The sequence below is a fragment of the Chaetodon trifascialis genome, chromosome 5, assembly GCF_039877785.1.
Source record: "Chaetodon trifascialis isolate fChaTrf1 chromosome 5, fChaTrf1.hap1, whole genome shotgun sequence".
NCBI classification, from domain to species: domain Eukaryota; kingdom Metazoa; phylum Chordata; class Actinopteri; order Chaetodontiformes; family Chaetodontidae; genus Chaetodon; species Chaetodon trifascialis.
This window is the reverse complement of record NC_092060.1, coordinates 16,685,545-16,708,924: the sequence shown is the minus strand read 5'-3', so window position 1 is coordinate 16,708,924 and position 23,380 is coordinate 16,685,545. Positions and strand designations below refer to the sequence as shown.

Genomic DNA, 23,380 nt, shown 5'->3' with positions numbered 1-23,380 from the left:
CAAACGCCACCATTTTTAAAGGATTCAGGAGGAGAAGATGGACAAGATCAGTTTCTACAACAATGTGTTTTACATGTGTAAAACACACAGCGAGATGGTGATAAAAAAGAAGGAAAACTAACAAACGACGAAATACGTGAATAGCAAACAAGGCCAGCGTCTGCTAGCACTATTTATTGTTTAAATTTGTAAGGCATGGTAAATTGGTGGTCTTACCTTTTCTTTATTTGGTAAAGTCTGAGTTCTGGTAAAAGTGTCTCCTCCATTAATACTGATCAGCTCCGCATCTGCAGGCGGAAACGGCGCGGGGAAAACCACTACGTCACTCTTGAGCGTGTCTGAGCTGAAACACACGTCATACTGCTGAGTAGATTTGGAGTAAGACCAGCTCCCGTCAGGGTGGGTGGTGATCATTGGGGCGCTGTACCTGCTGAAATCACCGTCTGTCCTGTGGCATTTGACAGCTATTAAACTGATGAGGCTGAGCAGAAAGATGACAGAGACCGACACAATGGCGATCAGTAGATACAGGTTTAAATCCGAGAAGCTGTCCTCCTTTACGGGCACATGTCTGAACTGAGTCTGGATGTCAGCTGTGCTTTCAACCACCACCACGTCAATAGACACAGTAGCTGACAGGGAGGGTTCTCCGTTATCAGACACCAACACCACCAAGGGGTGAGTTTTCAGGTCATTGTCACTCATTCTCCTCTTAGTCCGGATTTCTCCGGTGCTGGTTCCGATCCGGAAGAGGTTGTTTCCTTTGGGCTCAGACAGGTGATAAGAGAGCAGCGCATTGTATCCAGAGTCTGCGTCTACAGCCCTGATCTTTGCCACAAAGTATCCCGCTTCAGCAGAATAGGGGATGCTCTCACTGTTAACGGAGCCGTGCTCAGAATATGGCGCGAGAATCGTGGGACTGTTGTCATTTTCATCCAGGATTAAAACGTTGACAGTCACGTTGCTGCTGAGCGGAGGAACACCAGAGTCTGTGGCCTGAACTTTGAACTGAAACGTCTTTAGCTCCTCATAGTTAAAAGACTGCAGGTTGATTATATCTCCAGTCTCTGAGTTGATGTTTATCATAGTCGAGAGTGGCAGTGAGTTGCTGTTGTTGTGTAGAAATGAATAGCTCATCTGACCATTTTGGTCGATGTCAGCATCAACTGCTGTCACTGTATTTATAACTGCCCCTACTGGACTGTTTTCCTTGACATAGACATTGATTATGTTTTCTGTGAACAGAGGTTTGTTATCATTCACATCTGATATTTGTACATTAATAACGCTCGTGCTGGATAGTGAGGGGCTGCCCTCATCAGCAGCAGTGATGCTGATATTGTATTGAGATGCAGTTTCTCTGTCAAGAGGACCATCCACCACCAACGAATAGTAATTCTTATAATTTGACTCCAATTTAAAAGGAACACTATTTCTAATTTTGCAGTTCACCATCCCGTTTTTCCCTCCGTCTTTATCAAATACTGAAACAAGAGCGATGGCGGTGCCAATGGACGCATCCTCTTTGACAGTGTTTATCAGTGATGTAACTGAAATTTCAGGAGCATTATCATTGACGTCTAAAACTTCAATCAATAGTTTGGCATGTGAAGTGAGAGGAGAGGGAGCTCCATCACTGGCTTGTACTCGAATCTCAAAAGCATTATTTTCTTCAAAGTCGATATTCTTTTTATTTGTTACAGTCCCTGTTTTTTCATCTATAGCGAACAGATCAGTTTGTTTCCCTCTGCCTACTTTACTGAATGAATATAACACTTGTCCATTTTGGCCTGCATCCAGATCCGTAGCATTTAATGTTATTATTGAAGTGCCTATCTTAACATTTTCATACACACTGGCTTTGTACAGACTTTGACTGAAAACTGGAGAATTGTCATTACTGTCCAACACATTCACTATTATAGTCATTGTGCCTGATTTAACAGGTGTTCCTCCATCAATGACAGTCAGTGTGAGACGGATCACAGACTGTTTTTCTCGGTCTAAAACTTTCTGAAGCAGTAATTCTGGTGAGACAGTCTCCCCTTTTTGCACAGCTAGAGAGAAGTATTCATTTTGGCTGAGCTTGTAGGCATTTACAGTATTTTTACCGACGTCGGCATCGTCAGCGGGATGCAGGGGAAATTTCGCCCCTGCTGCTGTACTCTCAGTAATGTCGATTACCTGTGACGTGCTGAGAAATGACGGGGAATTGTCATTTACATCTACAATTATAATCTCAATCCGATATAGTTTTAAAGGATTATTAATAACTGCTTCTATACTAAGTGAACATTTGGGCTCGTCGCCGCAGAGTTCCTCTCGATCTATTCTCTCGTTAACGTACAGGACACCAGTCTTTAGGTTTACCTCGAAATATTTCCTCTTCGATCCGGCAACGATCTGAAACATGCGGGACTCCAAATCCTGCACATTAATGTTCAGATCTTTGGCGATATTTCCGACAACAGTCCCCAGATTCACCTCCTCTGAGACGGAGTAAGAGAGCTGCCCAGACACCGCTTCCCAGCAACAATCCAGCAGCACGACCAAGAGATATATCCACACAGAGCTCGTTCTGCCCGGAAAATGCATAATTCCACACATCGACAGAAATCACTCAGATGATTCGTTCAATAATGTCTCTCAAATCAAGCAATTAAACAAAATAAGAACCTCCGCGATGTGACTTTTCCCACATATTTTCAGTCCAAGACGACAATGATCGTCGCACCGTTCTCTTTCGTTCTCCAGCTCTCTTTGTTTCAGTAGATTGAGAAGCATCATCTTCACTCCGATCTGGGAGGAGCCCCGAGCCACCAATGACGACACTCACATGTCATGGTCTACAATGTCCTCATGTGGACAATTAGAAGAACTACACTCAACGTCAACACATTGCAATATTCGCAAGGGCCTTATATTCTTGATTTCTCCTTGAGCAATCACCCAAGCAATTTCCATATCTGACGGAAGAGTCAGCATAACTATCTGTCATCACACCGATCCTTTCAATCAGGTTTTTATCCCACATTTTGCTCTTTGTAATATGAGCTGTTTTTGACACCGATGCAAATATTAAAGTGTGAGCTCTTGTATTTACAGAAGCTATTGAAACTATTGATATCCCAGTACCATAGTAAGACTGTAACACAGACACAGGAGATAATGTTCGGAAATGAATCACAATCAATCAAAGGACAAAGACTTTATCCTCACAGCCAAAAGATGAAATCTGTTCAATTCTGCATAATAATTGTTCCCAAGGACATGAGTTCCAATATAGACATAACTTCTAATAGACAAGGTTGTAAATATTGTTGAAGATCAAGCTGTTTGTCTTTCTTATAAGCACAGTTTTCTTTCTGTCCTGTCAAAAACAACACAGTATCAGAAAGGTCTTTCAGCACCATGGAGAGCGACATAAACGTTAAAAACCAAATCTGCAGCAACTAAGATCAGAAATCCATTCACACATTTACAACAAACTCACATCAACATACCCGAGTAATTTAAATATTTGTATTTCGAAAGTCTGTATCTGTAGTTTTGTAGTTACCTCAACTGCATCTTGTCGGCATTGAATAGAGTACAATAGCATTTTTAAGTCTGTAAGGTCATCAAGTTCTTACCTTTTCTTTATTAGGTAAAGTCTGAGTTCTTGTAAAAGTGTCTCCTCCATTAATACTGATGAGTTCAGCATCTGCAGGCGGAAACGGTGCGGGGAAAACCACTACGTCACTCTTGAGCGTGTCTGAGCTGAAACACACGTCATACTGCTGAGTAGATTTGGAGTAAGACCAGCTCCCGTCAGGGTGGGTGGTGATCATTGGGGCGCTGTACCTGCTGAAATCGCCGTCTGTCCTGTGACATTTGACAGCTATTAAACTGATGAGGCTGAGCAGAAAGATGAGTGAGACCGACACAATGGCGATCAGCAGATACAGGTTTAAATCCGAGAAGCTGTCCTCCTTTACGGGCACATGTCTGAACTGAGTCTGGATGTCAGCTGTGCTTTCAACCACCACCACGTCAATAGACACAGTAGCTGACAGGGAGGGTTCTCCGTTATCAGACACCAACACCACCAAGGGGTGAGTTTTCAGGTCATTGTCACTCATTCTCCTCTTAGTCCGGATTTCTCCGGTGCTGGTTCCGATCCGGAAGAGGTTGTTTCCTTTGGGCTCAGACAGGTGATAAGAGAGCAGCGCATTGTATCCAGAGTCTGCGTCTACAGCCCTGATCTTTGCCACAAAGTATCCCGCTTCAGCAGAATAGGGGATGCTCTCACTGTTAACGGAGCCGTGCTCAGAATATGGCGCGAGAATCGTGGGACTGTTGTCATTTTCATCCAGGATTAAAACGTTGACAGTCACGTTGCTGCTGAGCGGAGGAACACCAGAGTCTGTGGCCTGAACTTTGAAGTGAAACGTCTTTAACTCCTCATAGTTGAAAGACTGCAGGCTGATTATATCTCCAGTCTCTGAGTTGACGTTTATCATAGTCGCGAGTGGTAATGAGTCACTGTTACTCTTAAAAAATGAATAGCTTACTTGACCATTTTGACTGCTATCGGCATCAACTGCTGTCACTGTTTTTATAACTGCTCCCACTGGACTGTTCTCTTTCACATAAACATTAACCTGCGGCTCCGAGAAGCGAGGCGGGTTATCATTAACATCAGAAACATCAACACTAACGATGCTGGTGCTGCAGAGAGGTGGAGTCCCTTCATCTGTTGCTACAATAGTGACATTATACTGAGCCATTGTTTCTCTATCTAGCGGACCATTAACTACCAGCGTGTAGTAATTTTTATAATTTGTGTCTAATTTAAAAGGCGAATCATTTGCGATTACCGCTTTGACTATCCCGTTTTTCCCACCATCTTTGTCCAGTACAGAAACAAGTGCAATAGCAGCACCTACTTCAGCGTCCTCCTTCACTGTGTTTAGCAGTGACGTCACAGTGATGTCAGGCGCATTGTCGTTCAGATCCACCACCTCGACCAGCACTTTACAGTGAGCAGACATCGGAGTGTGGCCTTTGTCACTGGCCTGTGCATGAATCTCAAACGCAGGGTTTTCTTCATAGTCGATCTTACCTTTGACTAAAATCGCACCTGTTTTAGAATCAATTTCAAATACATCCAAAACGCGATCCTGACCTTTTTTTCTCAACGAATATTCTATTTCACTGTTTACACCTTCATCTGCGTCTGTTGCATTCAGAATGGTCACTGTAGACCCCGGTGGCAAGTTTTCAAAAATTTGAGTTTTGTATAAAGACTTACTGAAAACAGGATGGTTGTCGTTATTATCTAACACGTTGATAATAACTCGTGAGGTTCCCGATCTGGATGGATTTCCTCCATCTACTGCAGTCAAGGTGAGTTTTATAACAGAGTCATGCTCGCGGTCTAAAGATTTTTTCAGGACTAACTCGGCAGACACACTATCTCCCCCCTTGTGAATTTCTAAAGAAAAATAATCATTGTTACTCAGCTTGTATGTATTAACCCCATTCTTTCCAACATCCAAATCCGATGCCTCTATCAATCCAAATTTCACCCCTGGTGAAGTATTTTCTGCGATATCCAGTGACTGCAATTGCTCAGAGAAAACGGGTGCATTGTCATTTATGTCTATTATAGTGATCTCTATACGGTAAAGCTTCAGTGGGTTGTTGATTACGGCCTCTACATTTACAGTACATTTTGTCGCCTTCGCACAAAGCTCTTCCCGATCTATCCTTTCATTGACATAAAGAACACCCGTCTTCAGATTTACATCGAAATACTTTCTATTTGAGCCACTAACAATCTGAAACATCCGAGACTCTAACTCCTGGACACTGAGATTTAAATCCTTGGCGATATTTCCGACAGAAGTCCCCGGGTTTACCTCCTCTGAGACCGAATACGAGAGCTGTCCACACACCGCTTCCCAGCAATAACTCAGCAGCACAGTCACAAGATATATCCGACAAAGGCTCCTTCTCCTTGAGAAATGCATCATTATATCCAACACGAAACAGACATAAATCACAGTCCAACCACTCCCGTCAAACAGTCATTTTAAAAGTCAAATACACGATTACAGTTTCCTGGATTTTTATCCGCCATTCGCAAATATCTTTCGCCCTTTTCTCTCTCGTCCTGCGTCTCTTTGTAACAAAGCCCAAGCGAAATATCATCATCGTCTGTTTCTGGGAGGAGTCTTGTTCCGACTGAAATAACGTCCAGATGTCATGGTCTACAGTGTCTCCACGTGGTGATGTAAAATAACTACAATCAACTGACGACTACGGTTGAGTGACTGAACTGTTGTGGAAACGGAACATTTTCACAATAACACACGTAACTGTGTTCAACTAATTCAGCCCAACGCAGTTCTCAGCAGTTCATTCTTTCGTTTTCGTTTCCTCTCTCAACCTTTTCTTCTCTTTTTTTTATCCATATCAACAGACCCTCAACTGTTTGTGACATATTGGCTGGAAAGCTCCACAAACAAACAAATAAATGCATGCTGTATATCATGAGGTTTTTTGTTTGTTTGTTTGTTTTTTCAAATAAGTATACTACAGATGCAGAAAAAGATGAAACTGTGGCAAATAAAAAACGGTATAGCTCCATGTTGTCCAAAGGCAAAATAATCAAAAGAAATTAAAGGGGATGAAATGAGGTTTACATCTTTTTCCAGTAACTAAAAATAATTGTGATAATCTCTAAACAAATGTGGCAAGAAAATACGCTGCTCTTTTTCCATTATTAAATTTCCCTTCATCGCACTTTCCGGCCCAAACACAACCCAACACACTGTGGTGCTGATTTCAGCCCGTGCAGGACGACATACACTTTCTGTGTAGTGTGAGGCCTGAGAACTTCAAATTCTGTCATTGCTCTGTCTCGTGTACACCTGTATACTTCATCATAAATCGGATAAAGAAAAGTATTTATGACAACATTTTGGAAAGTTGCCACAAGCTAATTTACTTCTTCAAAAACCACAGCTGGACATGCTTTCAGCGTCAGCTCTCGAACGTGCGACCACGTTCACTATACACAATGATTTTTTTTTTTTTCCCAATATATTTTTTATACTTTGCTTACCTTCTCTTTGTTGGGTAAAGTCTGAGTTCTGGTAAACGTGTCTCCTCCATTAATACTGATGAGTTCAGCATCTGCAGGCGGAAACGGCGCGGGAAAAACCACTACGTCACTCTTGAGCGTGTCTGAGCTGAAACACACGTCATACTGCTGAGTAGATTTGGAGTAAGACCAGCTCCCGTCAGGGTGGGTGGTGATCATTGGGGCGCTGTACCTGCTGAAATCGCCGTCTGTCCTGTGACATTTGACAGCTATTAAACTGATGAGGCTGAGCAGAAAGATGACAGAGACCGACACAATGGCGATCAGCAGATACAGGTTTAAATCCGAGAAGCTGTCCTCCTTTACGGGCACATGTCTGAACTGAGTCTGGATGTCAGCTGTGCTTTCAACCACCACCACGTCAATAGACACAGTAGCTGACAGGGAGGGTTCTCCGTTATCAGACACCAACACCACCAAGGGGTGAGTTTTCAGGTCATTGTCACTCATTCTCCTCTTAGTCCGGATTTCTCCGGTGCTGGTTCCGATCCGGAAGAGGTTGTTTCCTTTGGGCTCAGACAGGTGATAAGAGAGCAGCGCATTGTATCCAGAGTCTGCGTCTACAGCCCTGATCTTTGCCACAAAGTATCCCGCTTCAGCAGAATAGGGGATGCTCTCACTGTTAACGGAGCCGTGCTCAGAATATGGCGCGAGAATCGTGGGACTGTTGTCATTTTCATCCAGGATTAAAACGTTGACAGTCACGTTGCTGCTGAGCGGAGGAACACCAGAGTCTGTGGCCTGAACTTTGAACTGAAACGTCTTTAACTCCTCATAGTTGAAAGACTGCAGGCTGATTATATCTCCAGTCTCTGAGTTGATGTTTATCATTGTCGCGAGTGGTAATGAGTCACTGTTACTCTTAAAAAATGAATAGCTTACTTGACCATTTTGACTGCTATCGGCATCAACTGCTGTCACTGTTTTTATAACTGCTCCCACTGGACTGTTCTCTTTCACATAAACATTAACCTGCGGCTCCGAGAAGCGAGGCGGGTTATCATTAACATCAGAAACATCAACACTCACGATGCTGGTGCTGGAGAGAGGTGGAGTCCCTTCATCTGTTGCTACAATAGTGACATTATACTGAGCCATTGTTTCTCTATCTAGCGGACCATTAACTACCAGCGTGTAGTAGTTTTTGTAGTTTGTGTCTAATTTAAAAGGCGAATCATTTGCGATTACAGCCTTGACTATCCCGTTTTTCCCACCATCTTTGTCCAGTACAGAAACAAGTGCAATAGCAGCACCTACTTCAGCATCCTCCTTCACTGTGTTCAGTAGTGACGTCACAGTGATGTCAGGAGCGTTGTCATTCACATCCACCACCTCGACCAGCACTTTACAATCAGCAGACATCGGAGGCTGGCCTTTGTCACTGGCCTGTGCATGAATCTCAAACGCAGGGTTTTCTTCATAGTCGATCTTACCTTTGACTAAAATCGCACCTGTTTTAGAATCAATTTCAAATAAATCCAATACATGATCCTGTCCTTTGCTTCTCAATGAATATTCTATTTCACTGTTTACACCTTCATCTGCGTCTGTTGCGTTCAGAATTACAATAGTTGTGTCTACTGGTAAGTTCTCAGAAACGCGTATCTTGTATAAAGAACTACTGAAAACCGGAACATTGTCGTTATTGTCTAAAACGTTTATAATGATTTCAGATGTCCCTGACTTGGGTGGATTTCCGCCGTCGACAGCAGTCACTGTGAGCTTTATAACATGTTCCTTTTCTCGGTCTAAAGCTTTCTGAAGCACAAGCTGCGCAGACACACTCTCTCCCCCTTTGTGAACGTCTAAAGAAAAATAATCGTTTGGACTCAGTTTGTATAAACTCACACTATTCTTACCAACATCGAGATCTGACGCCCCGATAAATCCAAATTTCCCCCCTGGCACAGTACTTTCAGCAATGTTAAGAGACTGCAAATTTTCAGGGAAATATGGTGCATTATCATTTATATCGAGTATATTAACCTCCAAACGATACAGCTTCAGTGGATTGTTGATCACGGCCTCTACATTGACAGTACATTTTGTAGCCTTCGCACAGAGCTCCTCTCGGTCTATTCTTTCGTTGACATAAAGAACACCCGTTTTCAGATTTACATCGAAATATTTCCTCTTTGATCCGCCAACAATTTGAAACATACGTGCCTCCAAGTCGTGAACGTTAAGGTTTAGATCTTTAGCGAGATTTCCAACAGAAGTCCCCGGGTTTACCTCCTCTGACACAGAGTAAGACAGCTGCCCAGATACGGAGTCCCAGCAGATATCCAAAAGAATAACGACTATATAAATTCCAAAACGGCTCCATGTCCCCCGCGTCGACATGTTTTTTATCCAAGGTGAAAAGAGCATATGGATTCTAGGCTCCCAAATCCCGTCTAATAATGCAGAATGACAGCGAGGTGCCAGAATCCAGTAGCCTTGCTTTTTACCGGGTGACAGACGACACGATGGCTGCACAATCCATTCTTGCAATGCGTCTCTTTGTAACAAAGCCCGAGAAACATTCTCATCCTCTCTGCTTGGGAGGAGCCTGATGCAACCAAGTGAACATTAAAATGTGATGGTCTACAGTGTCCCCGTGTGGTTATTTGAAACAACTACATTAATAACTAAATATAGATGAATCGTCTGCTTACTAATGAACAGTGAAGTCAACTAACAAAAAGTCACAAATGACACCACAGAATGTCCAGTTACCTTAATGACTTATCCACGGTTTTGTTAGGACAAAAATGGGATCAATATAAAAATGCAAACAAACACTAACTCCATAATTTTCTCCATAATGAAATCATCCAGAGAGACAGCTTCTTGAAATACGGTGAAATCTGATATATATCACGTGTCAATAAATATGAATATTTTAAGCAGACTCAAGTGAACATGCTAGTTAATACAAGTAAAACGCGCTCTGTCCTATTTTGAGTGGATGAACTGACTGAATGAAATCAGTTTATTTCAGCACCATGGACAACGACATACACACACTGCAGTGCTATCAGAGGACTGAATGAGAGGCTTACGGATTGTTGACTTCAGTTTTGTCACCGCTTTGGCCCATGACCTGATACATAGTTGACACATGCGCAGATGCAACGTAGAAAGTTAACACAAAGCAAACTTTATGTAAAAAAAAATATATTGAACACGGACGGACATCATATCATCAAATGAAACATGTTATTTTTTTTCCAAAGTTTTCTTACCTTTTCTTTATTTGGTAACGTCTGAGTTCTGGTAAAAGTGTCTCCTCCGTTAATACTGATAAGATCCGCATCTGCAGGCGGAAACGGCGCGGGGAAAACCACTACGTCACTCTTGAGCGTGTCTGAGCTGAAACACACGTCATACTGCTGAGTAGATTTGGAGTAAGACCAGCTCCCGTCAGGATGGGTGGTGATCATTGGGGCGGTGTACCTGCTGAAATCGCCGTCTGTCCTGTGGCATTTGACAGCTATTAAACTGATGAGGCTGAGCAGAAAGATGACAGAGACCGACACAATGGCGATCAGCAGATACAGGTTTAAATCCGAGAAGCTGTCCTCCTTTACGGGCACATGTCTGAACTGAGTCTGGATGTCAGCTGTGCTCTCAACCACCACCACGTCAATAGACACAGTAGCTGACAGGGAGGGTTCTCCGTTATCAGACACCAACACCACCAAGGGGTGAGTTTTCAGGTCATTGTCACTCATTCTCCTCTTAGTCCGGATTTCTCCGGTGCTGGTTCCGATCCGGAAGAGGTTGTTTCCTTTGGGCTCAGACAGGTGATAAGAGAGCAGCGCATTGTATCCAGAGTCTGCGTCTACAGCCCTGATCTTTGCCACAAAGTATCCCGCTTCAGCAGAATAGGGGATGCTCTCACTGTTAACGGAGCCGTGCTCAGAATATGGCGCGAGAATCGTGGGACTGTTGTCATTTTCATCCAGGATTAAAACGTTGACAGTCACGTTGCTGCTGAGCGGAGGAACACCAGAGTCTGTGGCCTGAACTTTGAAGTGAAACGTCTTTAACTCCTCATAGTTGAAAGACTGCAGACTGATTATATCTCCAGTCTCTGAGTTAATGTTCAGCATTGTGGACAGCGGGACTGAGTTAGTGTTGCTCTGTAAAAATGAATAGCTCACCTGGCGGTTCTGGTCAACGTCAGCATCAGTTGCAGTCACTGTTTTAATAGTTGCTCCAACTGGACTGTTCTCACTCACGTAGATATTAATTAAGGGTTCTGGGAACAGAGGCGCGTTATCATTGACATCAGAAATGTGCATAGAAAGTACACTCGTGCTGGAGAGTGACGGGATGCCTTTATCAGTGGCGACGATGGTGACGTTGTAGTCAGAGACGCTCTCTCTGTCCAGGGGCCCGTCAACTAACAAAGAATAATAATTTTTGTAGTTTGTTTCGAGCTTGAGTGGAACCACATTTTTAATCTGAATTTTCACTTCACCGTTTTTCCCGCCATCCTTATCGAGGACCGACACTAAAGCAACTACGGTGCCTACACTCGCGTCCTCTTTCACTGCTGTATGTAGTGACGTCACAGTGATCTCCGGAGCATTGTCATTTACATCCACCACCTCGACCAGCACTTTACAATGAGCAGACATCGGAGGCTGGCCTTTATCACTGGCCTCTACACGTATCTCAAAAGCTTTTTTGTCTTCAAAGTCTATCTTGCCTTTTACTTTAATGACGCCCGTTTGACTTTCAATTTCAAACACATCAAGTACGCGATCTTGATCTTTACTTCTCAATGAATACACGATCTCACTGTTAAGGCCCTCATCTGCATCACTGGCGTTCACGGTGGTTACTGTTGTGCCCAGGGGCGTGTTTTCGGGAATTTTTGTCTTATATAATGTTTCGCTGAATATCGGAATGTTATCATTAACATCTAAAACGTTAACAACGAGCTGTGAGGTGCCTGATTTCGGAGGACTCCCTCCATCTACAGCCGTCAGAGTCATGCTGATCACAGGCTGCTTCTCTCGGTCCAGAGCTTTCTGCAGCACTAACTCAGCAGACACACTATCGCCGGCTTTGTGCACTGCCAAAGAGAAGTGCTCATTTTGGCTTAATTTGTAAGTACTGACTCCGTTTCTCCCCACGTCTGCATCAGCTGCTTCAGATAATGCGAATTTCACTCCTGGCAAAGTAGTCTCTGCGATATACAGATTTTGTAATTTGGAGGTAAACACTGGGGCATTGTCATTTACATCTAAAATGTCTATATCAATACGATAAAGCTTCAAAGGGTTATTTATCACGGCTTCCACACTTACTGAGCATTTCAGTTCTTCTGCACAAAGCTCCTCTCTGTCAATCCTCTCACTGACATACAGAACACCCGTCTTCAGATTTACCTCGAAGAATTTTCTCTTTGATCCAGAAACAATTTGAAACATTCGGTGTTCCAAGTCCTGTGAATTAAGGTTTAGGTCCTTAGCGATATTTCCAACAGGAGTCCCCAGGTTCCCCTCCTCTGAGACGGAATATGAGAGCTGTCCAGACACCGCTTCCCAGTAACAATCCAGCACAAAAAGCCCTAGATAAATCCCGAAATAGCTCCATCTACAAGGTGAAGACATATTTCTGTCCGATAAAAACAAAGTAGAAATATAATTTCCAATCACGGCCAGATATTTTGGATAGTATGTAAGATATCAGCCGGTGCGTGCCTTGCATATGGTTGGAAAATGCTGTTTGTTCCACCGTCTTCTCTTTATAACAAAGACTGAGGAAACGTCCCAGTCGCCTGAAAACAGGAGGGGCTAAGTTGCGTTAAAGAGCAGGGCTGTCTCTGATGGATCAACAGCGGCGCCACGTGGGGAAATAGGCAAATTGCAGACAGCAGTGAAAATGTAATGCTGCCTCCTCTTCAGCTGCCATTACGTCACACCACAAATACTGACAATTATATGCTGTAGAAGAGCCCAACTCAGCCAGGAGCGTTGGACATTACATTTCAGCACCATGGACAGCACGTTGGAGCATGCCCAAATATAAAGCCTGTTTTTCCCTGCACTAATCTGTAGTGACTGTCAGAAAAACATGGTGCAACCACTCCAAACACACACACCATTGTCATCATCATCATTGTCATGCTACCTCCTTCCACTTCTCCTCCCCACTCGTTTCCCATGTATTTAATTTAGGCAGTAATTTGCATAATTGTGTCAATTATGTCAACAAAGTTAGTTTGTTGAAGTGGTGACACTGGGCTTCCATTGCTTCCAGAAGCAGCAACATCCAGCGGATTATTTGGATATCCTGCTCTGGAGGCAGTTTTTGAATTGCGCTGTAGCTCTCTGTGATAAACTGTCAGCCAGTCTTCACTCAAGACTTTCATCTTCCATCGTCTTTTCTATTGTGGAATCAAACTGTCACATACATGTATAAATCATTGTTCAAGTCATGACAAACTGTGTATTTGCTGGCCACAAATTGTAGAAATAAATAATACATTCTCTTCCCACTGCTCCCACATATCCTCCCGCCCCCACCCACCTCCACCTTTTTTTTTTTTTGTCAGCCTTGCAGGCAATAAATACAGTTAATTGGACTCATTTGTTCTGCTGCACATGAACATGGAGGAGACATGGGTGTGCTGTAGTGTCTTTCAGTGTATTTTAGCGTTTCTCCACATTTCCACAGAGACTGTAGTCATAAGCTTATGAACATTCCCTCGTTTGTAATCCCAGGATTAAGCCCTTGATTCTGAAACTCCTGTCCTATTTCCATTCTGTAGGAAACATGATTTGATTTGAAAATATTAATAACCATCATACACTGAGCCCCAGTCATCTGTTTACCCCAAAATGCAATAATAATAATAGCTCTCAAAGGATGACCTGTGTGCTCAATTTTCTTAATGTATGGAAATAGAAGATGGTATGTGCTGCACACAAGGACACTGTAAATAAACTACCGGTGCATTTCTCTCATCTCTCACACACACACACACACACACACACACACACACACACACACACACACACACACACACACACACACACACACACACACACACCACCTGGCCATCAGACCCAGACAGCCCATGATGAAATTCAATGATTCATAGTTTATTTATAGTTCACTCTCTATACAGCAACGACCTTACAGGGCAGTCTGGATTATCTTTGTCATAAAATCACCATGACACACATGGATCACTGAGGCCTCAGTTTATTCAGCACTGTAAAGAGAATTAATCTTTTAAAAAGCGGGGGTCTGACCAGGGATTCTGCTTAGTGGCCTGATGACACTGTGACCTTATTTTGTAGACTAAATGAACAAGCCATTTAAATGTGTAATAAACACATGTACTATGAGTCACACCTTTGCCAGAAATGATCAAATCTCTAACAGTGTCTTAATTCACAATCTGCAAGTAAACCTACCTACATATCTATATGACCCACATGCAGTGTGTGAATGATATCAGAAGCTTTAGTTCTGAATCCAAGCTGAGAGCAAGGTCAGGGCCTGTTTTTGAGCATGCCCACTAGGCCATATGAAGCTAACACTGATTGTGTCATGGAGATATAAAACATGCTGAAACCGCATCACCTCCTCTTCCAACGCCAAATATAGCTCCTCTGGGAAGCATTTGCAGAGGAGTCAAATAATCATTAATTACTGTGTATGTAGAAACAATAAATCCTACTTTTCAAACACAGACAGGTGCATGTGTGCTTTTTTTTAAAGTTTGTGTTGATTAAATGAACTAGGTCCCCTTGAAGACACTATTTCAGTTTTCATTTGTGATTGAATGTGAATTGATCAAAGTCACATTTCTTGAGGGTATGATAATTGAATTTGCTGAATAATTAATAGTGAATAAATAGTAGTTAAGAAAAATACACAGAATTTACTCCCTGAGCACAGGGAGCTGTACATAATAAATCTTGTGGTTAAATATGTGTGTGCCTGTTAACCCAATTCTCTGTCTGAGGTTTATGTATCACGTGATAAAGTTAAAGGAGAAACAGCAGGAAAGCACAGAGAACAGTGATCAAAGGGGCAGAAGGAGCAGTGGTAGGTGAGGGGAGGGTGGTGGTATGGACGGAAGTAGTTAACAGCAGTGTTTTAGGCATTTTCACTGCATTATTAAAGGGCTACCACAGCATACAGCCACCAAATTAGCTTCTTTATCTCCGTCATACTCATAATAATGATAGCCCTTTGAATAGCCATCAGTTGTGTGTGTGCTTGTGAATAAGTGTGTTATAAGGGTGTGTCCTGTTCTGTTCATCTGTGTGTGTGTGGGTGGGGGAAGGGTGCTATCTGAACATGCTCCAAGGCGAGTCCCCCCCCCCCCTTCCTCTCTCCTTCTGTACAGCGCACTTGTCTCCATAGCAACGCCATCTCAGGCACAGACACGATGCATGTGTGCACAAACAACACACACACACACACCCTTCCTGACATAAAAGCCTATGGGTTTATTTTTCAAAAGGCACCATGTGAAAAGTAAGATACTGGCTTTCTTACCAACTTCCACATTTTATCTGCTAATGCTCACTTTCAGGTAGCCCTTTCATTTCACTGAATGAATCACACATGTTATTCTGACAGACACAATGCAAACACACAAACTCACCCAAGCACACTCAAGCCACACTCCTATGCATGTTACACCAGGCTGCCCACAGCTGCAGTTGGGCTGCTCATGCATTGGTAATGTAGCACTGCAGCAGCATATTCACTATGACAGATCCACTTTAGCAGCAGCGCCTGCCTCTTTTTCCACCCCCACAGCCCCACAGAAAGCCTGACCTTTGCATTCAGCCATGCCCAACCCACTATACACTCTCTGGGCCAGGACTCTGGAGACCACCACTCCTGCAGTCTGCACACTACATCCTGCTTTGTGTGACGAGATGCTGATGTCATTGCGCTGTTTTTGTGTGGAGTAGAGCTCATCACGGCACAAGGGGGCAACCTACTCCTTGTGCACGTTTCCCCCCTCACTCAGTCTTCTAGCAGTCTTCTATCTAGGTACTATATCATGCTTATTGTTCACATTTATTTCACAGCTATCCTTTTTGCTTTTTACTTGTGTGCTGAGGTGCTGAACCTAATTCATAGGTCCAAGTTCTCTGGTCATTCTCTGATAAACAACTGTGACACAACACTTGGCTTTAGAGACAGGGTGACTAACCACACCCACCTGCAGCATTACACTAATACCTTAGATTCTTTGATAACGCACAGTGGATGAATGGGGAAAAAGAGGTAGTAAAATGTGCATAATGTGATAAAAAACTGAAAATTGGGGAGTGTAATTGCAGAGGTGGAGCAGAAATTAATTACAACGTGAGAGATAAAGGGAAATGATACTTGGAAGACAAAGAAGTCTAAAAATAGAGGGGGGTAGGGGGGTAGTCACCATATGACACTGAGATTTTTCTTTGTCTTATTACAGAATTCTCAGCCATGCACAGACAAAAAAATAGAACTTGATAAAACCATTTACATATCTAGACTAATAAAAGTACCCATAACATGATAGATAGATAGATAGATAGATAGATAGATAGATAGATAGATAGATAGATAGATAGATAGATAGATAGATAGATAGATAGATAGATAGATAGATAGATAGATAGAGGGGTGGGGGCAGATGAATTACTCCTAGTATTTAATCCAACTACCACTTAATCATTCATTTCCAAATCTGTGCTCGCTTCCACTGGTTTCTGGAGTAAGTAGGACAGGGGCGGGTCCAGGGAAACATGAGCCGGAACAAGATGAAAACCAGGACACAGCAATATGCCCAAACACACACATGCACATACCCCTGAGATAAAACTAGAGGCACACCAACACAATGTTCACTCATTTGGAAAGTGATGGCACAATGCCCAAAAATCACATCATTAGTTACTCTACTGTAAAACAACAGGCAGAGGAAACTGCATGCTGTTGTCACACAAAGTGATTGTTCTCTTTGATGTTGTCACAAGCTGTCATTACCCAACTGGAGACAGTACAGTAGTATTTGGTTTTTAAATCAGTGTATATAATCACTCCACATGACCAGAAAAGTTTCGATACAGTACTTTGCTTGTTTCTTAACCATTTTACATACATCAGTTTACAGATGACGAATACTGTAAAGGACCCTCTGTTCATACAGCTAACATACCATCGTCATCGTGTAGCTATGCTATCACAATCAGTCATTGAGTGAGCAGAGACAGGGTGTGTTATTGAACCTGTAATTGTGAAAATACTGTAATCAGTAGTAAGAATCTATACTGTATGAATCAGAGTGTCTCTGTATGGAGTTCAGCTGCAGGAAGGAATGATCAAGTTTGTGTGACTTGTATGTATTTATGTGTCAGAGAGGTGTGAGAATGAAAAACAGATGCTGAGAGAGACAAACAGAAAGTCTGTGCATGATATATAGTTCACTGTAGCTCAGTGAGAATGTCAGGTGTGTCTTCCATAATGAAAAAATATTTCAGACATCTAATTCAGCGAACAGACTGTGACCGCAGAGACACGGGTATGGTTTACTTTGCAACAACAGACCATTCGTCAAAACTGTCAATAGAACAGGAGGCACAGCAAGCTTTAGTAACAGCAAAGGTGGCACCGAGGTGTGATTGGTTGGCTAGAATCAATGTGACTGCAATGGACATCCTGATTGGCTCAGCATTGTGCCTGGAGACAAAGGCAGGGTCCGACAGATCTCTGCTTTCACAGCGAGCACCCGTGATTGATTCACTATCTCCCCTCTTGTATCCATGGTGATGCAGATGCAGCCCCTGCCTTTGCCCCTCCCTGCACCCCCCTCCTCCACACCCCTCTTTATGAGCACCAAGGACATGAGCACATTTATTTTTTTGATAATCACGACCATACAAACTCAAGGCAGGGGTTAGATTCAACTCGAATGCATTTATTTTCCACATTGCACAATCACCTATTTTATGTGAGCGTTTAATATAATACAGGACGTGCATACTCCATATACACCATCTAACTCCCTTATTCGCTTTCTCTCTCTGTCACCCACACACAGAAACAGCTCAAACCAAATCTTTTTTTTTGGTGGGATTAAGAATAAATCTAGTTTTATAGTCAGGCATGGGTAACCTAGATTTGCCAATCAAACAGTTCACTGGGGGAGAGGGCATGGACTGTGTTTGGCATTCATCTGAATGTGAAATGGGACAGGACCCTCTATCTGCAAATCAATACTGACACATAAACTCAATAGTAAAACCAGTCAATGCACTACCACATACAGAGTGGCAACATGCTAAATAATTGAAAGTATTGACACACAGACACACATACACAACAAAAGAGCTGGCAAGTAATTTCCAATTTTGTGCCACAAGGGGGAGCCTTTTCACCCTTTCCTTTGTTATCTATGCAGCGTGCACATGCACAGACAGACACACACTGATGTCAGAGGCAGGCAATCCTATAAAGCACTATGTTTGATTAGCACGTTCACCCACTACAAAAACTGTATCAGTGGTACAGCTGCATTAGCAGCCTTGGTGTCTGCCACACATGTCCTCTGCCTGCGGAAATTAAAATGTCATCTCTCCCAGATGGGAATGGAGACGTGTGCGGATCTAACAATACCTGCACATTCTCATCCAGCCTGATACATATCAAAACAAAGAGGGGGAAGATGGAGAGATAATTCCACCAGGCAGTATCATTTATAGAGCAGCTGCATATATTGTGCTTTACAAGGTCAAACTGTAAAGGCAAACAGGGATTGTAAAGCATCATTCATCCACACTTATGTGTCTCCTTTAAATTCTCCATACATCAGCAAATTATACCTGTATATATACCTGTCTGTTTTCAATAATGTCTATTTTTAACTTTCTTATTTGTCATGCAGACCTGCACCTGCAATGCACTGCCTGCTGCATGGGAAGTGCATTGCAGGTGCAGGTCTGCTGCACTCGGCCATGGCCCATTTCTTTAAATATATTTATATATTAAAAAGGTCTGAATAATAGAGGAGAGTACTGGCCTGTGGAGAACCTGATGTTGGAAATGGTTCAAATGGTTTTGTGAGGTTGCTCCACTTTCCACAGAAAATGAAGAAAGCTATTTATAAAATAATGACTTAGCTACAAATCATTTAAGCCTGAGCTCTGATGCTGCTGCTCTCCGAGAATAGCCAACACCATCTTCCACTCTCATCAGCATCAAAACTTAAACATCAGACATCAGCCTAGCATGTGTAGCAGCAGAAGCCTCTATGATGTGGTGAGGTTGCTAAGATATAAGTACAACATGATTGTGCATTTTGTGTTTGTATGTTTTTGGTATGTTGGTTGGTTTACAGACATGTAGAGAAATGTCAAGGCCAAAGCCAATGCACAAGAATAGGACTCAAAGTAAAAATGAAATAAAATAAAAAGCAGCCTGGACATTAGCCAGTAATTTAAGGGTAAGTGGCATTCCAGCTTTCTGTCTGTGCTGTTGCCCTTTCAAAGCTGCTCTTCATGGCATAGTTAAGATGATTCCACCTAATCGCATTAGAGGAGCAACATAGTGGAATTATTACTTTACACCCTTTACAGAAGCCTTAATCCAGGACAACTGGGAATCTTGACAGCTGTGTCAGAATGGAAAGAATGCCCGGACAGGAATTTCTTTTTTAAAACACCTGATAGAACAGTGATCATGATTTTATTGCATTTGGTATAACAAATAAGTACTTTCCATACGGTAGGTCCAATATGTTGGTTTCACATAGGCAGTATTTAGTTTCGGGTTGCATTACATCGTACAGGTATTTCTATTTCACTTGTGACTGAGTACACTTTTATTCCTCATACTTCTCACATATATATCTTCATTCTATAAGAAGCACCAACAGCACAACTTACTGCTGCAAATCTTACTTAGAGGACAGAGCAAAGTGAGTTAGGATTAAGACAAACATTAGGGAGTTAACAAGGGCTTAGGGAACAATTATACTTTAGTCTTATCGCAAAGACCCCATTTACAGTGGTCTGTAAACAAGCAGACCAAAATCTGCTTGTTATTTTGGAATCATGTTTTTTAACACCTTTGTTGTCTCTGCTCAGTTTTGCTCCTCTACTCATGTAAAGCAGATGCTCACTTCATTAGCTGTAATGTGATGCATAGATTATCTAGCCCAGTGTCTGCAACTTAGTTTTGGTGTGCATGAAAGATTTAGTTTCCCGATTTGATCATCGTCATGTGATACCTGATTTTATTATCTGTTATCAAAGCCTGCTGATGTCTAAACCATCAGCCTAAACACGGTAAGATATGATGTGACACACAAACAATGATTCACTGAGATCTAGACTGTAGGTCAGAAGCTGCATGAGGGCAGAGACAAAGACGCAGAAAGATGCATGTCATGTCACAATATCGCATTGAATCAAGCATTTGTTATACTTGTCATTGTCCTGACAGTGGACATGTGAGATATTAAACACTTTGAATGCTCAATCACAATCTTTGGACGTGTCCAATGCACTTATATAACCAAATGTTAAAAGGCAGAAACAGTCAACATCTGAAAGTAAGCAACCTCACATAAATCATATTTGAAAACTGCAGGAAGAAAGCAGGCCAAGTGTTTAAAATTCAGCAAGAAACAAAGTATAAATAAATCACTAATTATTTATCAGTGTTTATGCACTCCAATACTACACTGTTTATTGAAACCAACGCGTTATCATCACTAGTAATCATGATCATGAATAGTGCAGCCCCCACATACACACACAAACAGAAGCCATAACAAAAGGCCCAAGGCTGTATCCCAGGCACCAGCAGAGCTTCATCTTTTAATTACATTAAATCTGTAAGCACTATCAATAAAGAATCATTTAGCAATATAGAACATGTATCATTCAGTGCATATGGCATAAGTTCATCCTAACTGCTGCGTGCACAGAGCATGACATCAAATCAGCAGAGGCTAGAGGCAATATTGTAGCATGTAGTACTGAAACACAACCATCCCTATCTCACAGAAACCCCCATTTCAATATATGTATTAAAAAAAACTACAAGTTTATGAAAAGAAAACTTGAGTCGTTTCGATTAGGAAAAAAAAAGGTGCAGTAATTTCACAGGAAGTAGGTCACTTGTCACTGTGCATTTGACACACACAGCGACACAAACCCAAACACACAAACTTCACATTGCTTTTTTATATCTAGTAATATATGTTCATTGAACATACATAGAAAATTGTGATTGAAACCTTCCTAAGGCCAATGGGGGGAGTGAAAGTGCAGACTGAGAAGCCTAATTTGAAAACATTATTCAACATAAAAACATGCCTTATCAGTATGTCTGACAGTTCTCACACTGCATATGAAGTGGCCATTTACAATTAAAGCCAAGTCAGTTCAGCGACAAATAGCAGGCATTGTCACTCTGGGTTCATCTGCAGGACACACACACACACACACACACACACACACACACACACACACACACACACACACACACACACACACACACACACACACACACACAGTAATAGAGGATAGGTTCAGATTTTTTTTTGCTTTTGGCTCGAGGCCTGAGGCTGTGAAGAGGCACTCTAAGGTTTGGTAATGCGTCCCACCTCCCTCCTTTTGCTGCAGTCACAAGGGTGAGAGAAAGAGGAAGGTGCTGTGACATATGCAGCTCTACTCGCAGCTTCAGTTTCTAGAGAAAGAGGAGGTGCTGTGGAGATGAGAATCTGTCTCAGTGGTCAGAAAGGGAGAGGAGAAAGGAGGGGGTTTGGTGGAATAAAGACTAATGGATAAAGCTATGTATTCCAAGAGCAATTCTCAACTAAATTAAGAATAACAGACTTAAATGAAAGAGAGAAGCAAAAAAGAAGAACAGAGAGTAACCCAGCCTCTAAAAGGTTCCAGCCATTTTCTATCAGCTTGCAGTTACATAAAGCGACAGGAGGGGGCATATGAGAGAGATCACCAGCCAGGGGGACTCAGGATGTGTAGGAGGAGGAGAGGGAGGAAGACAATCAGAGAAAAGGACTGTTTGTTTAACGACTAGAATGAAGAGATATGAAAGAGAACAGATAATCTGAAAAAAATAAGATAGTAAAGGAAAAGAAACCATGAAAAGGTGAAGACAAGAGGGAAAGCATGCGAGGCTGGAGAAAAGTAGGGTGGCGGTAACAAGAACAAAGACGGGAAGAGGGGGAGAGAGCCAGTCGGTAGGAGGAGAGAGTGGGATATGAGTCAGGCTTACAGCATTAACACTCATCTTCCACACCCATGTCTCGTTGTTTTATTCATACACTGCACCCACTGGATAAGATGGCGGGAAACATGTAGGGGCAATAAGCAATCTACACACATATAAACACACATAAACAACTCACGTGTGTGTGGTTACAGAGTATGACATCACCAAATCCCCCTAACATAATGATAGAATAATACTACCGCTAACCCTAAATGTGAAGTTCCTGATTTCATTTTTTATGACAGATGGTTCACCTAAAAATAAACACAGCCGACCAACTTCACAAAATGAAAAGCTACATGTGGGATGAGATGACTCACCCACTGTGCAGAGCAGCTCGCTGGTTCACACTGAAAAAGATGACCAGAAGGAGCTCATGGCGTTCAGGCCATTTTAAAGACAAGAAGAAAAAAGAGAAGACGTTTCAGGCTGTGGCTTTAATCGGTGTCAAAAACAGGCTTTCTTTCTGTATTTACATAACCACATCTATGTCCTGTGATCACGGACATGTGATATCAGCACAGTGACTCCCTGTGCAGTGCTGAAACACTGCAAATCAATAAATAATCAGTTATATTTCTGTATACGACCATATTTTCCTGTTACTTTTAATAGAAAGGGCTGTATTATATTGAAATATCACTGAGGTGAAAACTGCCACCTTATAACATTTTAACTTCTAGGGAGGAAAAAAAAAACAAACTAATTTACAGTTTGATAAGCAGACTTCTCTGAGTGGATCTTGTAGCTTTTTTTGGAAATACCTTTAGGTTGAAAGGCTACAGATTCTTCTTAGGGGGTCATGCAATTCTTGAACTGAAGTTGAAACATGAAAACCACCTCATTTGGAGTCATATGCTCTCTGCATCACAGAAATATCACCATTAGCTCACACAGGCAAGCTATGCCTAGTTTGAACAGACCACTCAAAGAGCCTAATATACAGTTCATGAAAGATGCTCAAAAAAGATG

At 42.2% G+C, this 23,380-nt stretch overlaps 3 protein-coding genes across 21 annotated transcripts in view; all 3 read right to left on the bottom strand.

Moving 5' to 3' along the window:
• LOC139331568 (protocadherin alpha-C2-like) overlaps positions 1-23,380 on the bottom strand; it is a 208,430-nt gene that overhangs the window by 105,051 nt on the left and 79,999 nt on the right. Inside the window, exon 1 of one of the 19 annotated variants that reach the window (XM_070963081.1) lies at positions 3,633-6,431. The exons of 17 other annotated variants lie outside the window; for them this stretch is intronic. In XM_070963081.1, the coding sequence (XP_070819182.1) occupies positions 3,633-6,017 (2,385 nt within the window). In that variant the 5' untranslated portion in view covers positions 6,018-6,431. Of the gene's footprint in view, positions 1-216; positions 2,965-3,632; positions 6,432-23,380 lie in introns of those variants that run through there. One more of the 19 variants, XM_070963080.1, reaches the window with a different exon arrangement.
• On the bottom strand, positions 6,459-9,520 carry LOC139331575 (protocadherin alpha-3-like). Its single transcript, XM_070963115.1, has one exon. It carries the CDS (start codon positions 9,518-9,520, stop codon positions 7,097-7,099), a length of 2,424 nt encoding a protein of 807 aa, XP_070819216.1. The 3' UTR covers positions 6,459-7,096.
• Positions 10,239-12,759, bottom strand: LOC139331573 (protocadherin alpha-3-like). The gene has a single exon (XM_070963113.1). The coding sequence runs from the start codon at positions 12,757-12,759 to the stop codon at positions 10,330-10,332; it is 2,430 nt and encodes an 809-aa protein (XP_070819214.1). The 3' UTR covers positions 10,239-10,329.

Bases quoted from the DNA above. Each gene is read 5' to 3' on its own strand.
- LOC139331575 (XM_070963115.1), bottom strand. From the start codon at position 9,520: ATGCTCTTTTCACCTTGGATAAAAAACATGTCGACGCGGGGGACATGG.
- LOC139331573 (XM_070963113.1), bottom strand. From the start codon at position 12,759: ATGTCTTCACCTTGTAGATGGAGCTATTTCGGGATTTATCTAGGGCTT.